The sequence below is a fragment of the Colletes latitarsis genome, chromosome 7, assembly GCF_051014445.1.
Source record: "Colletes latitarsis isolate SP2378_abdomen chromosome 7, iyColLati1, whole genome shotgun sequence".
In the NCBI taxonomy this organism is placed as follows: Eukaryota; Metazoa; Arthropoda; class Insecta; order Hymenoptera; family Colletidae; genus Colletes; species Colletes latitarsis.
In genome coordinates this window covers 13717318-13733852 of record NC_135140.1, presented here as the reverse complement: position 1 = coordinate 13733852, position 16535 = coordinate 13717318, and the positions used below count along the sequence as shown (strand labels likewise).

General features: G+C 39.5%; 3 protein-coding genes across 4 annotated transcripts in view; 1 reads left to right on the top strand and 2 right to left on the bottom strand.

The window, feature by feature from the left end:
• The window catches only part of LOC143343389 (sodium-dependent nutrient amino acid transporter 1), a 45308-nt gene that overhangs the window by 19824 nt on the left and 8949 nt on the right, over positions 1–16535 (top strand). The gene's annotated exons all lie outside the window — the stretch shown is intronic.
• LOC143343584 (sodium-dependent nutrient amino acid transporter 1) lies at positions 20–5248 on the bottom strand. Of its 2 annotated transcripts, none has more exons than XM_076768614.1 (10): positions 4875–5248; positions 3977–4060; positions 3122–3398; positions 2556–2772; positions 1877–2248; positions 1241–1607; positions 1058–1157; positions 546–722; positions 375–469; positions 20–303 (listed from the first exon to the last, which is right to left on the bottom strand). In XM_076768614.1, the coding sequence occupies exons 1-10, from the start codon at positions 4881–4883 to the stop codon at positions 157–159; spliced, it is 1845 nt and encodes a 614-aa protein (XP_076624729.1). In that variant the 5' UTR covers positions 4884–5248; the 3' UTR covers positions 20–156. The 2 variants fall into 2 exon arrangements, with proteins under 2 accessions (XP_076624729.1, XP_076624730.1); XM_076768615.1 differs by having other exon boundaries at positions 3122–3395.
• LOC143343195 (sodium-dependent nutrient amino acid transporter 1) lies at positions 6846–12869 on the bottom strand. Its single transcript, XM_076767830.1, has 9 exons — positions 12363–12869; positions 12158–12286; positions 11135–11375; positions 10523–10757; positions 9292–9666; positions 8650–9016; positions 7522–7798; positions 7353–7447; positions 6846–7006 (listed from the first exon to the last, which is right to left on the bottom strand). The coding sequence occupies exons 1-9, from the start codon at positions 12387–12389 to the stop codon at positions 6869–6871; spliced, it is 1884 nt and encodes a 627-aa protein (XP_076623945.1). The 5' UTR covers positions 12390–12869; the 3' UTR covers positions 6846–6868.

Sequence of the window (16535 nt, the reverse complement as noted above, 5' to 3'; positions counted from 1 at the left end):
TGGCCGCGATAATATAGGAAACTTAGGTGTAAATATCATTACAGTGACGTGACAGTTAAATATATTTATTTAGAAATTAAATAATCAATATACAGTATGAAAGAAAGTAGCTCGAAGACCAGATCTCAGGCAAATTTCTTAATACTACAGTCGCTATCAATCTGCTCCAATCAACAACTCCACGATTCTCAGTCGTTTCTTGCTCAGGTTCATCCTCGATATCCTTTTGGCGTCCTTGAAGTCTTTCCATTCTTTGTACTTGCTCGGATCTTTGGGGCCCCAATTGGAACTCGGTTTGAAGATCTGAAAGCGCACGAATAAAAATAAATAAATTATAGTTTGTATCGTATTATGTTATTTCTTCAATTGCTCACGTCCAAAGCATTTTTATGTTTGTTCTGTATCCTGGTGACGACGATCCAGAGTGGAAACTGAATCACTCCCAGTACCAGAAGAACCCAACCAGCGACTGAAACAGTATCAGTACCATAAAAACACGTATAGCATAATTATCGTACGTTTCCTTTGGGTAACGATGTTTTTACCGTAAGCAGAAGTTGGATAATATTCGCCGTTGTAAGTGAGAGGCGTTAACCCGTATAGAAAGTAAAGCAGGATCGAGAAGAGAGTCAGGGGTGTCAAGAAGCACCAACAGATCCTCCAGTATAAGGACGGTCGGGTGCCAACCATGAATTCTACGTCGTCCAAAAAGTTATCGATACCTATGCGATGAGAATCGATTAGAAAACTGTTGGACGAAGGGAGAAATGAAGAAAACTGACGGAATACGTGTGTTCCAATTAGCAAAATCATCGAACAGCTTTCAAAGTCGATACTGTAATATAGAAAAAATCCTTGACTTTAGCCTAGAGGGTTGTGGATTTGACTAATAGAAACCGGTTCGTTTGAAAATAGTAAAGTTCTAATTTTGTATGAATAATGACTATTAAGAGTAAACTTGCGAGGGTGAATAATAATTTATTTCGTAGCTTATTGTAATTTTTATCGATTCTTTCGTGGACTTGGACGTAATCTGCGGGAATCGCGAATAATTTACCGTATACCCAAGAAATTCCAATCACTTCGAAGGAAGCCAGGAACACTATGATGAACGTTCCACCGAAGTAGTCTATCAGGTTTAGAATGTATTGTCCTCCCTGTAAGGAAAATTAACATTCCTTGTAAGTGGATTCTCAACTGTTCGGTATATTATGAAATTTAAGCACGTAATGAGACTCACTTGCGTACAGTAAACGATTCCGATTAAAAAGCCGCAGCTCGTAACGCCGACGGAGATCTTCCAGTTTGGAACTTCGGGGAACTTGTCTTTGACGATGCTGACGATGACGTTGGTGAAGGCCACCGTGGTGCCTATTCCCAGAACGAACAGCATCAGGAAGAACAACACGGCGAAGAGTTGAGGTACCACCGTGAATCTAGCGAGTGCCTCAGGATACGAAATGAAGGCAAGACCTGTACCAGCGCGTACGACTGTGCTGATGTCGTCTTTCCCCGATTCCTGAGCAAGATTGCCCAAGATACCAAAGATCGTCGTCCCTGCTATCAAACTCGTGGCCAGATCCATGGTGGTCACTACTGTGCAGTCTCTGGAAAAATTAGTTTCCTTTGAATCTGCCCAAGAGAGACACAAGAGTCTCACGAAGCAGTTTTAACACGTTGACAATACCAAGTGCAATTTTGTGACGTGACTTTTAAAAATACAAGATACTTGGAATATTTATATATTTTATATATATTGTATATATATTTTGTAAGTCTTTCAATGAAGAACAAGTAGCAACGTCGCCATTGTATTCGTTCGAATCAGACTCAAGAATCAAGACGGAAGTAGAAGATCAGATGAGATTTCGATTACCTTAATACGTTGTGATTGAATCGGTTGTAGGAGGAGTACATGGTGACTGCACCGAAGCAGACTCCGAGGGAGAAGAACGATTGGGTTACGGCCGAGTACCAAACGGAAGGATCGAAGATTTTCTCCCAGGTTGGGGTGAATAAAAATATAATGCCGTCTACGGATCCCTCGAGCGTCACTGCCCTCACCAGAAGCGTTATCATGATCACGTATGGGAACAGAGCGAGAAAGTAAGCAGCTTTCCCGGTGCTCTTGACGCCATTGCTGATCACTATGAAAACGCACACCCAGCTGACGAAAAGGGCGACGACCAGCTTCCATGATGGCTCTCCGAGTCCTTCGTCGATTCCGGCTTCGTTCAGGACCACTTTGCTGGAAAATAAATGTTGCACAAACTCTTAAGTGTAGTTTAAAATAATCAACTGTGGTTCGAGACACAAATTTCTATAGTGAAAAGTGTTAAGGGTACGATCTATTGTTGTCCCTACAAAGCTTTTGTAAATATTTCTAAATATTAAAGATGACTGTCTGTTAGACAAAGACAAATAGTTGATATTAATTAAATAGATGTAATTTTAAAGTTCTGGAGGTTGAAATTTTACCTAAAAATAGAACAGAAATTATGCAACGACTCGATGATTGTTTATAATGGTATCTGAGGCATAGATTGAACACTCACCGAAAATAGAAATCGGCTGAGCTGCTTTTGTTAACGTTCGTAGTCGCGTTGTTGGTTGGCGTGCTGTCGAAACAACCGTCGCCCCATTCTTCCCAGCAAAAAGCCCACGGAAGAACCGGTTGAAAACTGACCAACAGGTAGTACATCGTCAATGCCATCAGGGAACAATAGTAAGTGACCACAGAGAAGACTGACACGGTTACGCCATAACCGATCCCTGAAGCGACGAAGAAACACAAACATAGGGGGTAGGTTGTACAATCATACGTGTACTATATTGCAGAAATGTTTATTGTAGGAAAACCCGACTTCTATAGTGTTATTAAACTGTATCTGACGTAACCATAATTTAAAAATAATATATAAAAGAAATTGAATAAATATTTTTCTTCTGTAGACCTTTTGTTCTCACATTCCTTTACAGTTACACTAGTGTAAATATGAGACGTATCTTCTGAAGTTTGTCTATTAAAAAATTAATTGCCACCCTTAAGTATCTGTGAGAGGACTGGAAATTTTAGGTCTTCAACCCCTGGGGTGGAGCGGCCATTGTTTACTGCACATACCTTTGAAGGCTGGCGACACGGACCAAATTTCCACGCACGACTTGCTGCTGAATTGTCCCAAGATCATTTCCATGTAGTAAATAGGCTTGCCAATGATGAAGAGGACGATGATGTAAGGTATGAGGAACGCACCGCCCCCGTTTTCGTAAGCTGTGTTGGGGAACCTCCAAACATTGCCGAGACCAACCGAGAAAGCCACGCAGGACATCAAGAATTCGATGTCGTTCGTCCATTGCTCACGCTCGTTTTTGTCTGGAGGATCTCCAACCCTCGACTGCTAAACGATTCGAATAATTTGTACGATAATCAATTTTTCTTAAACATTGATACCATTGAATTTGATAAATGTGTATAAAAGTTCAGTTATTCTCGAATCAAACAATTATTTATATATTTTCGCGTTATCAATAATTGGAAACGTGTTGACAGGCTTTTTGGTCGATAAATAATTTGAGATAAAGTATTGAAGCCAATACCACAGTGCTTGATAAATCTTCAACCCTGTATAAGGGTGCAGTTATTCTCGAATCAAACAATTATTTATATATTTTCGCGTTATCAATAATTGGGAACGTATTGACAGGCTTTTTGGTCGATAAATAATTTGAAACAACATATTAAAGAATATTGTCGAACAACATTTTAATGAAAAAATAAAATGGAGTCAAACAAGAAGGGGTTTATTAATGTTCATAATATTTTTTGGTATGTTTAAAAGATTGGACGACTCGAATAATTAGTGAAAAATTTCTTAGAGTCACGAAAGATCCTAGTGAGCCATTCGAGGGTTAAAAGTGGCTCGTGCGTAGAAGCGTGGGTGACTCGAGTTAGAATAGAACCTAAAAGTTAACTCACCCCATTTTCGTGTTGCTTGTCGGTCGTGGATATTACTGAGAGCCTATACGAACCCGCCACACCATCGTTGCTCGCGAAATTGTTCTATAAATGGAAACGCAATAGTTTGATTATCTTCTTCTTATTATCTAACAAATTGCTCGTTGCAAATTCACGCTCCCGGTTTCTTCGATTATTGTGCCGTTTACGTAAGGACGCATCAACGAATATTTCTCTCGAATGTGCTTCGATGTAACCGAGGTGCTATTAAAGAGCAATTACAGCGAGATCCCGTTGAATTTGTTACGAGCAATATTCTCACCGGAACAATGTTCCATTTACGATTCCGTCGGACGAGGAAGAACGTTTCTAAACAATCGTCGATCGGCTTAGAACGCGCCGAACATTTGTCGCGGGAACAGAATTATTGGGAACGAATTGAAACTAAAAATAAATGTATAATCGTCGGATTTCTTAGAGACGTTTCAACATTGGCCAACGTTGTTATTAAGATAACTGAAAATTAAGCCACGATACAGCTTTACGACTGCAATTTAGATTAGCTTCTCGAAATAAATTCGATATTTAAAGCAATAAATCATTTGCACTTCCTAAGAACCGTTTATCAAGTCTAACAATTCTCAAGACTATCGTCAAACTATTGAAACCACTGTGAGATCTTTTTTTCTAATCAACGTTCAAATTTTTACGTATCGTTTCGTTGGCAAAATGTTCGATTCCCACAAAATATTATCTCGATACAATTTTTTCCAGATGATTCGAGCAAATTTTCGATAAAAAAATATGTCGTATCGTTCCTTTAATAACTCGTTGGGTCATTGTTGCAATTTCTATTTTATTCACCGCGACTCGTAAATTTGTTATAGTTCGAAACGTCAGGGGGGGAAAAAATACGAACCTGAGTCATAGTCGCTGGACGTACGCCGCTTGGAAGAGTCCCTCTTCGGCGATCTTCACGAGGCAAGAGCTTTTGAAAGACTGATCGACGACATTTAGTCACCTAGATCGACCGTGTGTTGTGAGAAATCTTGACAACTGGCAGTGTCATATTTTCATTTTCGCGTCAACGCCGTCCACTTATCAATTTCACTTTTCACGGTATCGCCATCTTGGACATTTCGGTTGTCTGCGAACGAAATTTGCACTCAACGCGCGAAATCAGCATCCGGCACGCGACCTCGAATGCTCTCGATCGTCTTTTACAAACGCAACGCATGGCGTCGTGATTTTTGCGTACGGCAGATTAGAGGAATGCCACGGACGCGATCCGAATGTTCTGTTTGCTGACGGTTTTGTAAATTGCAGATTGTTTTGTAAATCGAGCGTGTCAAACGATCCGCGACAGGAAAGACGATACGGATCTACATGGTCAACGTGTCTCCATTGAGAATCGCACAAACTCTTTTCTCTAACGTTACGTCCATTGTGTCTGTTTTAATCATTTAATTAGTGGAGTCCTGGTAATTTTCCGTAATTTTTTCAAATCCAAGCTTTAACGTTATTTCGAAATACTCGTCGAACGCAAGTTTCGTTCCACAAAAGGTGATACTAAAAGAGTGCAGAAGGCTCACTTTTTAAAAGGCTTCGAAAAATTATAGCGCTCGAAATGGTGAGATAGCTCAAAGAACTCGATATATTTCCAGTAGTAGTTCTTTCACTACGTGTCGAAGTAAAGCTTCCTCAGATATTTAAAAAAATTAATCGTTTGATAGTACGAATTACGTTTTATTAGTACGATATATTCGCAACGTGTGCATTAAATTTTATTGGTAAACACGCTATTGTATTTAGAAAGTGTAAGATATATTTAATCGGTCCTTTTATTATGAAATATGTCGTACGATTTGCAAACGTAGCTCGTACTTATTAAAAAAATGTAATTCATACTGTTAAAAAAAATTCATTTTTCAAAATTCATTTGCGGATGCGTCGTAAATCAGACCTAGAAATTTCCAGTCGTCGCGTTCGGGCAAAAATTAAACGAAAAATTTAAATTTTATTAAAGATAATGTACTAGGTCGATGAATTCGTACTACGAAGTTAAAGATGTATTTTAAAAACTTTTAAATTCGCAATTTCTTATCTATCAAGTATTAACTTTTGGTGAAAACATTGTTTATTTAGACCATCGAAACTGCTTGAAAATCGTACTGATTTGTGACGCAGCTTGAACGACAAGAAAAATTTATAATAAAAAGTCTCGTCCTTGACTGGATCGCGAATCCAACCGAGAAATATATTTTCCTTGCAATTTTTACGTTAAATATCTATTAAACCTTTGAACCGTTCGGTCGAAAAACTATGTCAATAGGTTTAACGTTACGAGCACTGTGCAAAAGCATATTAAAAAGTGAGCGTTACACTGGAGTCTCGTTCTTTCTCAAAAGAATACGTTTACTAGTTTTCCTTGCGGTCGGTTTTTTATTCTTAATGTTAATGTACAAACGCTATGAAGCATAACCAATGCAGCAATTAATAGCGACTTTCTCTTTGTCAACCTGAGGCCAGCCATTTCTAAGAAGAATTGCCCTGCATTCTGCACGCCAGGGCAACAACGTTACGCGGTGACCGTGTTAAATCAGATATTATCGGTCAGATTCTTGCGTCTTCAAACATTAGAATATACAGGGTGTTTCTAAACACTTTACCGATCGTTACGACGAATGCTTTCTTGCTAAGTTGCAATCGTTCAAAGTTACTCGTCGAATAGAATACTCGAAAGATCAGCAAAGATGCAACATACGAGAAACTGCTTAATATCCGCCATTTTCAGGAATAGCTAACGAAGTTTCTATTCCTGGGAATCGTTGGAAGGAAGACGAAGAGTTTTTGGGTTCGATTGAATCACACAAATGCGCAAGTAGTCTGTACAGAATTCGATTTTATTTGACACTATTTCAAAAAAGTCTCCACGAAACCGCCCCGCTGACTGAAATTCTTCTCCGCGATGAATTCTTTCCATTCCAGGCGGACCTTGGGATCATTCGGGCCCCATTTTTCTTCAGAAGGACGGAACGCTGCTTTGACGGTCTGCGAAACAGACATCGACCGTGAAAATTAATTATTTTTGTGAAAATTGCTCGCAAAAGTAGTTATCAAACTTCGCTATTCGAATCTACGATACTATTCTTTTCTCTTTTGTTCTGTAAGATGCTTTAAAAGGGTGTAAAATAACTTTAGAATGGTAAAAGATACGAAGAGAAAGCTGAAACAAAATTGCGCAGTTTTTTCAAGAACTATTTTAAAGTTATTTCGAAAAGAAGGGAAATTTTAATGTTTCGAGTGATTTCAACCCCTTGAAATTTTGTACAACGCCTAAAAAATGGTTTTACATTAATATTGAATGAATTCAAGCCAACTTATCAAGATGACTCACTTCGATCAACGACGACGATCTCTTTTGTACCAGCTTCTGAACGATCAAACCTACGATCATGAGAACTCCCAAAGAGAACAGGAACCATCCAATGCCTGCAAACATTCCGTTCAATTTCCCACTCGTTCAGTTTTATTTATCCACATCTGCTTTAAAACGAGTTACAAACCTAAGGCGTATTGTGGAAATTGTACACCGTCGTACGTGGGTGATTCGTAAGTAACGATCGTGTACACTAGAATGATGATCATCAGCACAGGCGTGACGAACGCCCAGCAGAGTCTCCAGTACCACGACGGTCTTGTCCCCAGCATGAATTCAATGTCGTTCAGGAAATTCGACACGCCGTAAATCCAAAAGATCGTTACCATTTCCAAAACGCCCACGATTATCGCCACGAAAGTACCACCATAATAGTCCACCAGTGTTACGAACCATTGACCACCCTTGAAAATCAGATTTAGTCCAGTTTTATCGAATCTCGATCAACCTTTTCCCCCACCCCGACTCTGCGTCACGTGATCGATGAAAATCGGGTAGAATTTTATTTGTATATCCGGGCAAACGATCGTTTTATTTATCCAAGTAGGAATCGATTCATATATCTCTGTAGAAATCGTTGCACATATCGAGACGGACGAATGTTTCATGTATCCGAACAGATGGTCGGTCCACGCGTTTAGGTAAAAATTGATTCACGATATTTGAGGTAGTACTGTATTATATAGGGACACATTGAAAACAAATCATCTTGATTATTGATGCTATTATATATTGGCTTTATAAGTACTTATTGCATATAAATACGTCGCTTTAAAGTTACTGTGAGTAGTTTAAAACTTATCGTATGTCGCTAGATATTTACCGTGATAGATTTTTGCAATTTGCAAGCGCTATCTAGTTAGAAATGAATGTTTGCTTTTTACATTAGTAATAGCAAAGGTATTAAAATGGTCTGTCTCTAGTATGCAGTAAGAACTAATATTAGAAGAATTTTTCCACAATTTATGTAACTTCCTGCGCAAGAAATTTTCTTCGCGGTTCAAATAAACTTCACAAAGCAATTAAATGAGCATTGGTGATTTGTATTGGTAATTTTGTTCAATATTAATTTACGTACAAAAGGGTTTAACGCGTGTTGTTGTTTGTTGCGTAATGAGAAAGCGAGACAGCAGATGTGATTGCTGTATATTAACAATTTGTGTCCAGTGTGATTTAAATTGTTCGTTCTTGCGATTATACTGATTCTGTCCAAATATAATTCTCCTCGTTAATCCTACATGAGTCTTATACTTACAGGCGTGATGTAGACGAGACTGACGATGAATCCTAAACAAGAAACCAGGAGTACCAACTTCCAGTGAGTTACTTTTGGATAGTGGTCGCAAAGAATGGCGAAAACGGCACCGGAAAGAGCCACCGCGCTTCCGACGCCCAGCACGAACATCATCACGAAGAAGAGGACGGCAAAAAGCTGTGGTACTACCCTAAAACGGGACAAAGCTTCCGGGTAGGAGATAAAAGCGAGGCCAGTACCGCCACGCACCACAGTCGATATATCCGTGGTGCCCATCTCGTGCGCCAAATTCCCAAGGATTCCAAAAATTGTGCAGCCAGCGATCAGGCTCGTGAAAGTGTCCAGTGTCGTGACAATCAACACGTCTCTGCAATCACAGATAGAATTATCCGTTATCTCGATCTTACAGGACGAAACTAGAAAGATTTACCCCCTCTTTCTGCATCTGAGATTTATCGAAAATAAAGTTTTATAATTGGGTTTCTCTCGGATAGTTCAAGATGTTTCCGACGTGGTCCTCTAAAGTCATATTTTCTTCGGTAAATTTTTGTATCGAGTATTCAAGGGTGATTATAAACGAATTTTATATGATCTCTAAAGGAGGGAAGCTATTTTTGTATCGATCAAATTCAAAAGTCTTACCTGCTGATGTTGTGTCCGAAGTTGTTGTAAGACGAATAGGTGATGATAGGTCCGAAGCAGACGGACAGAGAGAAGAAACATTGGGTAATGGCGGCGTACCAGACGTTGGGTTGCCAGAGCTTGCCCCAATCCGGCGTGATGAGAAAGAGGATCCCGTTGACTGCACCCTCCAAGGTCGCAGACCTGATCAGCAAAGCGATCATGACAACGTAGGGGAATATCGCCAGGAAGTATGCAGCCTTCCCGGTGCCTTTTATGCCCCGAAACAGCACAACGAATATCGATACCCAGCTCAGAAAGAGGCAGATCGTCAGCTGCCAGGATGGCGTCCCGATGCCATCCTCGATGGAGTCGTACTCGTTCAGAACGATTTTCCTAAACAAATTCATCGTTGTCGCCGAGATGCTTTTGATTCGCGTGAATCTCGGGAAAGTCATCAGATTAAGAATATTAACTGAATGGGCAAACTACAGATAATAACTCTAGATCCTCGTGACAAACATAATGACTACTTAGTACAAATCGATAAATAAGTGGAGGCAATCGAGCAACAATGTAGCTTTGCGAAACATGTGACAGGAAGCCATTTTTGTATGTCGTGAGCTGTTTCGAAAAATACTCCACGTTCGAAAAGTATAGATAATTATAAAAACGTGCCAGCGTAATATTTTACACGTAAACTTGCGTTTAAAATAATTGCATATGATGATGTGGTGGGAGGCTCGAAAGAGAATATTAATGCAGAAAAGCGTGGATAATTTGAATGCCTCCATCTATTAATACTATAATAATAATAATTCTATTCGAATTGTACCAGTTTTTATGCGAGTAAATAGAGATTCCGTTTTATCAACGATCTGTCTTAACAGATCGAGATAAATGTGCTACTAATTATCGTGCATCGTTCCTTATAAATCTAATTTAAGTATGTCACACTGTGTTATAGTGCGCATGGCGCCATTACGATTCAGGAAACTATACTGCCGCTCATAAATATAGAAGACACTTGATTATTATAACTCCAAGAAACGAATTCGTCCAACGATCTTCTAAGATTGCAATATTGCTACATTCTGACGAACGAACTATAGATACAATTAAATAATTCCAGTCGTACGAACGAAAAGTTTCAAGTATTGGGGATAATTCTACCTTGAAACTTATTCTGTTATAAAAACTGTTCGTTTTTACTGCAATTAATGTGTTCTGTCTGTGTTAAGGAATCACCAACCTGAAGTACAATTCCGCGGAGCTGCGGAGGGTACCATTGTTTAGAAAAATGGCCTGATTCTCGATGTCGTCCTTCGGAACCGAGTCGACGCACTGACCCTGCCATTCTGGCCTACAGTAAGACCAAGGTAATTCAGGTTGAAAACTGGCTACGAGATAGTACAACGTCAAACCCATTAAAGAGCAATAGTAAGAGACTACGCACGTAGCTGCGAACGCCTGACCGTATCCCAACCCTGGAATTAATATTTGCGTCAGCTCTATTTACCTCCGCGACACAGATCTACTAAGAGTGTCCGTACAACTCGAGAAAGTGCACTGGTTAGCATACTCCATTAATCATTGAACCACACGTTTGATACTTTTACGGTATACAAATGTGGCTGTTATACCTTCTACATATTTTTATACAGTCTATTTTACGTTTACAATTTATCAATCTTGATGAATCCTGAGATATGTATTCAAAAAGTTTACTGTAATTTTCTGTACGAGATGAGTTCTTCGAGTATCTGCCGTTTTCATTTCTTTGGTGCAAATAAATGCACTATAACCGTGGGTAGTTCTAGCGTTAACATAAAAGATGATAGATGAAATTCATAGCGTCGATCACCTTTCATCGCCGGAGCCATGGCCCACGTCTTTGCGCACGATTTGTTGGTGAACTGGCCCAGAAGACCCTCCAAGAAGTAAAAAGGTTTTCCCACAAATATCAGAATAATGATGTAAGGTATTAGGAAAGCGCCGCCTCCGTTCTCGTATGCAGTGAATGGAAACCTCCAAACGTTCCCAAGGCCCACGGAAGTGGCTATGCACGCCATTAAAAATTCCAGATTGCCTCCCCATTCTACTCTCTAAAGAAACAATGCAAGAAGTATGTCTACACAATCATTTATAAAAATACTTTACCTTCAAACATTCGTTATAATCGAATAATTTCAGAATTTTATGCATCCTTAAAATTGTTCTTTTATTATAGTTGAACTATTTAAGAATTTTTAAATATTTTTGCTTTAAAATTACATACTCGGCAAAATGATTACATAGTAACTGTAATCAAACAGTGTTTCAAGTCGAAGTCGATAATTGTTGTCTTATCTAATCCAGACCATCTGAATATTTCCACTAATTATGACGATAATTATTTTACATGCAATTTGAATATATTTTTTTTCTTTGCGTATAAGCGCAGACTTCTTACTGATATTCATATACAAAGATGACACGACGTTTAACTCCCAAAATTAAAATGAACAGTCATGGGTCGAATATGACCCAAAAAATAAAATTCACTTAAAGACCCAGTAATTGTTCGAACTTGATAACAGATCCAAATGTATACTTCAAGATCGAGTACTGATTTCCTGATCGGAAGACGAAGCTTCTCGAGTTTGCCCGTGTTTATTTTTTGATTTTTCCAGCGTTTCGCGCGAAAATGATTTACCACCTGCTCTAGTATTTGCACAAGCGAAGGTGTCATACAAATATAAGCGGGAAAAGTGATTCATCGCGCGAGAAAACCGAGCGTAGACGAGTCGAAGAGTAAACGAACGCGGACAGGTGGTTTATTATCGTTCCTATGCTGGAACCAATCGTTAGTCGTTGGAACAAATTTCAAGCAGACGATATTACGTACAGGGTTGTCAGGTGGTTTCTCCAGCACGTTCGACCCTTTCGATTTCACCGAGTCCACGGAATCGTTCCCCTTCCGTCCACCCTGAACATTTTCCATCTGGAACGCTTCGTTCGTGTAACCATTTTGTATCTGTAACACGTTTCGGTCCCGTAAATTAAAACCTCCGCTCTGCGCTCTTCGTTACGGAACATACGAAATGTCTCACGTAAACTCCGTTCTCCAATTTCTCCATGTCGTCCGTCGCGATGAATATACTCCAGAAAGATTCGAAATTTCCTTCGATCGTTCACTGTTCGCTAATTCTTTTCCCGCGAGGGAACGCACTGCCGCGACAATATCCTTTCCGTAAAAAGACACCGATGCATTAATGCGTGAAAATCCATCACCGAATGTTTCCTCGTACGCGACTTGCTCTTCGCCGCTCGCAAGACAATGGCCACGTTCGAATAATCGCGATACTTGGAACAAAAACCGCACTTCCAAAGATGTCACCAGGTCGTTGCGTAATTTCGAATAGCCTCGCGGACGATCTTCCGTGTTCCTTGGAACGGAGAGCCACCGACGAGTAGGGCGGGATCGCTCGAGGTCGGGCGTAGAGGTGAAAAATTTGTTCGTAAGGTCATGGAATTGTGGTCGTGGACGATGCGTAGGACGGAGCCACGCTCTGCGAACGATTCGCCCGATGGAGTCTGGTCACCGAGCTGTCCCGAAGACCGACATCGACGAAGTAAACCTCGCTTTTAACGCGCACGTCGATTAGATATGATCGCCGCGAAACGTTCTCCTTCGTTCTTCGAACTTCATCCGTAGTGGCTCTCTGTTAAAGCAGGATGCGCCGACAGTCGTTGAAGGTACGTACAGTGGACGAAATAATGATAGGTTCGTCTTATTAACGTCAGATTCATTGTAGTTTTGTAGCATAAACGTCCATTTTGTTCGACATTTTATAATTTTTTTATCGTCGTACGATTTTGAGATAAGCAACGACAGAATAGTTGAACGTATAAACTATTAATATTGACCCTTCAGACTCCATGAATTCATTTTAACAGAAGCAATTGTCTACAATTTTGCAACGCCATTTTAAGGAATATAAATGTTTATAATTTAAAATTTCTTAATCGATAAATATTTGAGAAGGTAACGAACAGAACTTCATGTTTCGTAGATCCTACATTTTGCATCCCCTGAAATCGACTCGTTAATTTATCTAAAGTTCCCTGTTCGATTTGGGATCACGTTTGCTGATCGCCATTTCTTCGTTTTCCTCAGATCGAGTCTCCTTTCGCGAGGCCAAGGAATAGAATTTTATTTGTCTCAAAAAGTTGTTTGAACGAGAAACTGTTCGAATAAAAAATGATTTACGTAAAAATTTCTCTGAAACTTTGTTCGAATGCAATTTTATTTATATTGCAAATGGAGGAAGTAAGAACGTGTATTATAGTGCTGCTAAATTAATGAAAAGAAATAATTATTCGTATTATTGCGGGAATAATGAATGCAAAATTATTCGAATAAATAAATTTCTTAAGGATAATAAATAATTATCCGAAATCTCTCGCAAACCTCGAAAGATATTAAAAAAATGTTTCGATAAAAATTGTTTGGCACGAAAGGTGGCATAATGTGACAGAAACAGTTTTCTAGTCAGTGAAAAAATGGCAAAGATCTCAATGTCAAGTTAATTTCCTTAAACAGAATGCTATATTTTTGTATATATAACTTTATGGTACGATTTAATACGAATCTCACGAGTTATTATCGAAGTCATTTCGACGAGCATAAACGTGAAAAGTCGCGTACAGCCTCCGGTCACAACACTCCGCATGACTGCCACGATGCTGTGCAATTACAGGACATGACTGATGACTGTTACACGTATTATGTCAATTTCATACTGTACAATTCTAAACAGATAGCATTCTACAAAAGGAAATGGACACTTTGTATATATTTCCATACATTACTCCAATGGGAACAATACTGTTTATATAACAGAACATTCACACAAGCGTTTAGTGGGAAATTTATAACGGGCAATCGTTTTTCTTTTTTAAAAACAATCGAAACATTCGATGATAGACAATTAAACTTTAAAGTGCCGTCATTTTTTAAATCGACTCTTTTATTTTGGTACTATAGTTAAACTTCACCTACGATCGTTTGTTTTAGAAATAACCTGTACGTGATACGGGGAATTTCGTCGAGTACCATCGTCGCGATAAATCGCTATTCGCAATAAACTTGGGATAATAAAAACTTACCGTAATTCGACCATCATTTCTCGATCGCGAGAAAAGCCTTTGATAAAGAACCATAATCGCGTTCATCTCGCAGAGAATAGATCAGAATCGTAAAGCAATAAAACGTTTGTCGGCTCGATACGGACGTCTTTCAATTAGGGCTGGGATTATTCTAATCGTTTCGTATTCGAATAGTTTCCAAATATCCAAATGAACTACATACATTTGAATATTTAAACGTTACTCGTACATTTGGTCTGTTTCAATGATACCAATGGTTTATTAAAATAATAAGAAATAAATAAATTAAAAGAAGTGATATTCGAGTTATATTCGAACGCCTCGCTGACTCAAATATTCAAAAGTTTGTCGAATCGTCGAGTATTGCGTTGCAACTATGAAGTGGTGGGTGCATGTCGATTACTATTTCCCAACTGCATCGATCGCAGGAAACCGAGCAAATTATTCTGAAGGATAAACGTGGAAATATTAGCCATAACTGTTAGCTCGAGTACCGTTCAAGGCCTTCGATCGAACGTGTACGTATACTATCGTTTCTAACTATTAGCTCGCGTTAAATTTACTTCTTTTTCAACGTGAATACGGACGAGTCTTCGAAAGAGAGACTCAATAGTCATGATTAGGACAAAGAACAGACGTAGTAAAGATAATTTCACTCTTCGACAACGAATTTCTCAATAAACTTGCTCGGTTACCGATTATCGAAACGACAGATATTTCTATCGTTTGTACGAGATGTGCTGTTTGTTTAGGCGTGTAAATGTGTTACAAAATTAGAGAAAATAGCGTGATACCGTAGGAAGTAGAACTGCGTCTTAATCGCAAAGTTCCTTACGTCACACGGCAAACACTGTTGTTCTCGATTAAAGGATTACCGCCAGCAGCCTGAAGAAATCAAACAATAGAGTCTGGTTTCGTCAGAGACGCTCATTTTCTTCGCCTCTAAATACATTTATTAACGCCTTTAGCCTGGCACATTGCGGAAGAACAGACGAGCTTCTTCGAAGACTTCGGTATTATCGTTTTTCTACGATCGTCGAACGTTTCTACGGAATTTTCATTTTTGGAAGCTTTGAAATCGATCTGTATACTACGTGGTATATATTTCTTTACAACCCTCGCGTTCACGAGCGATATTTTACTCCGAGTACTAGAAATCCACGCAGACTTAGCCCGCAAAAGCAAATAAAATTATTTTAATTTGAACTCTTTCTCACGTTGGAATTCCTACAAATAAAACAGGCAAACTTTGCAAGGATACAGGGAAAGGATCGATCTTTTTAAGATCGAGCCACTACTAAAGGCGACTTTCACAAAGAGAATATAGAAAATAGGATTAAATGAATAATAATAATAAATTGAAGAGGTTGCAACGTTTAAGGCGTCTCATGAACGGTGGGAAATCTGTAAAATATTCAATTTGCAAGAAAAAATATTGGCATTGGTACGTTACTAAATTATTTTCGTGTGCTCCGAGCCTCGATTCTCCATCAGAGATGCCAGAAAGGCACCGAAGGTGCTCTCTCACATTATGTCAGATCCCGCGTACGTGAGCTCGTGGAGTTTCGGAAAGTCGACAAAGGCAAAATGACATATGTCCTCATTCTCGATTCTCCGAAGTTGCCCGAAGTAATTTCGGATCGCCTCGTGAGAGTCGAGAGAGAAAGGCTCACACGTCCCTTCTCGCTCTTCAACAACTAATAACCGACCTCTCGTCAACAGGTCTCCACTGGCCTCTGCTGACCGCTGCTGACCACTCCTGGAATTTCTGACAACGTATAACGATTACGACTGGCTACTGTTAGTCTCTCCCAGCCTTTGCTGACCGCTGCTGACCACTCCTGGAATTTCTGACAACGTATAACGATTACTACTGACGTCTGCCAGCCTCCGCTGGCCTCTGCTGACCGCTGCTGACCACTCCTGTTACTTCTGACAATGTATAACGATTACGACTGGCTACTGTTAGCCTCTCCCAGCCTCTGCTGGCCTCTGCTGACCACAGCTTATATTTCTGACAACGTATAACGATTACTACTGACTTCTGCCTGCCTCCGCTGGACTCTGCTGACCGCTACTGACCACTCCTGTTACTTCTGACAACGTATAACGAT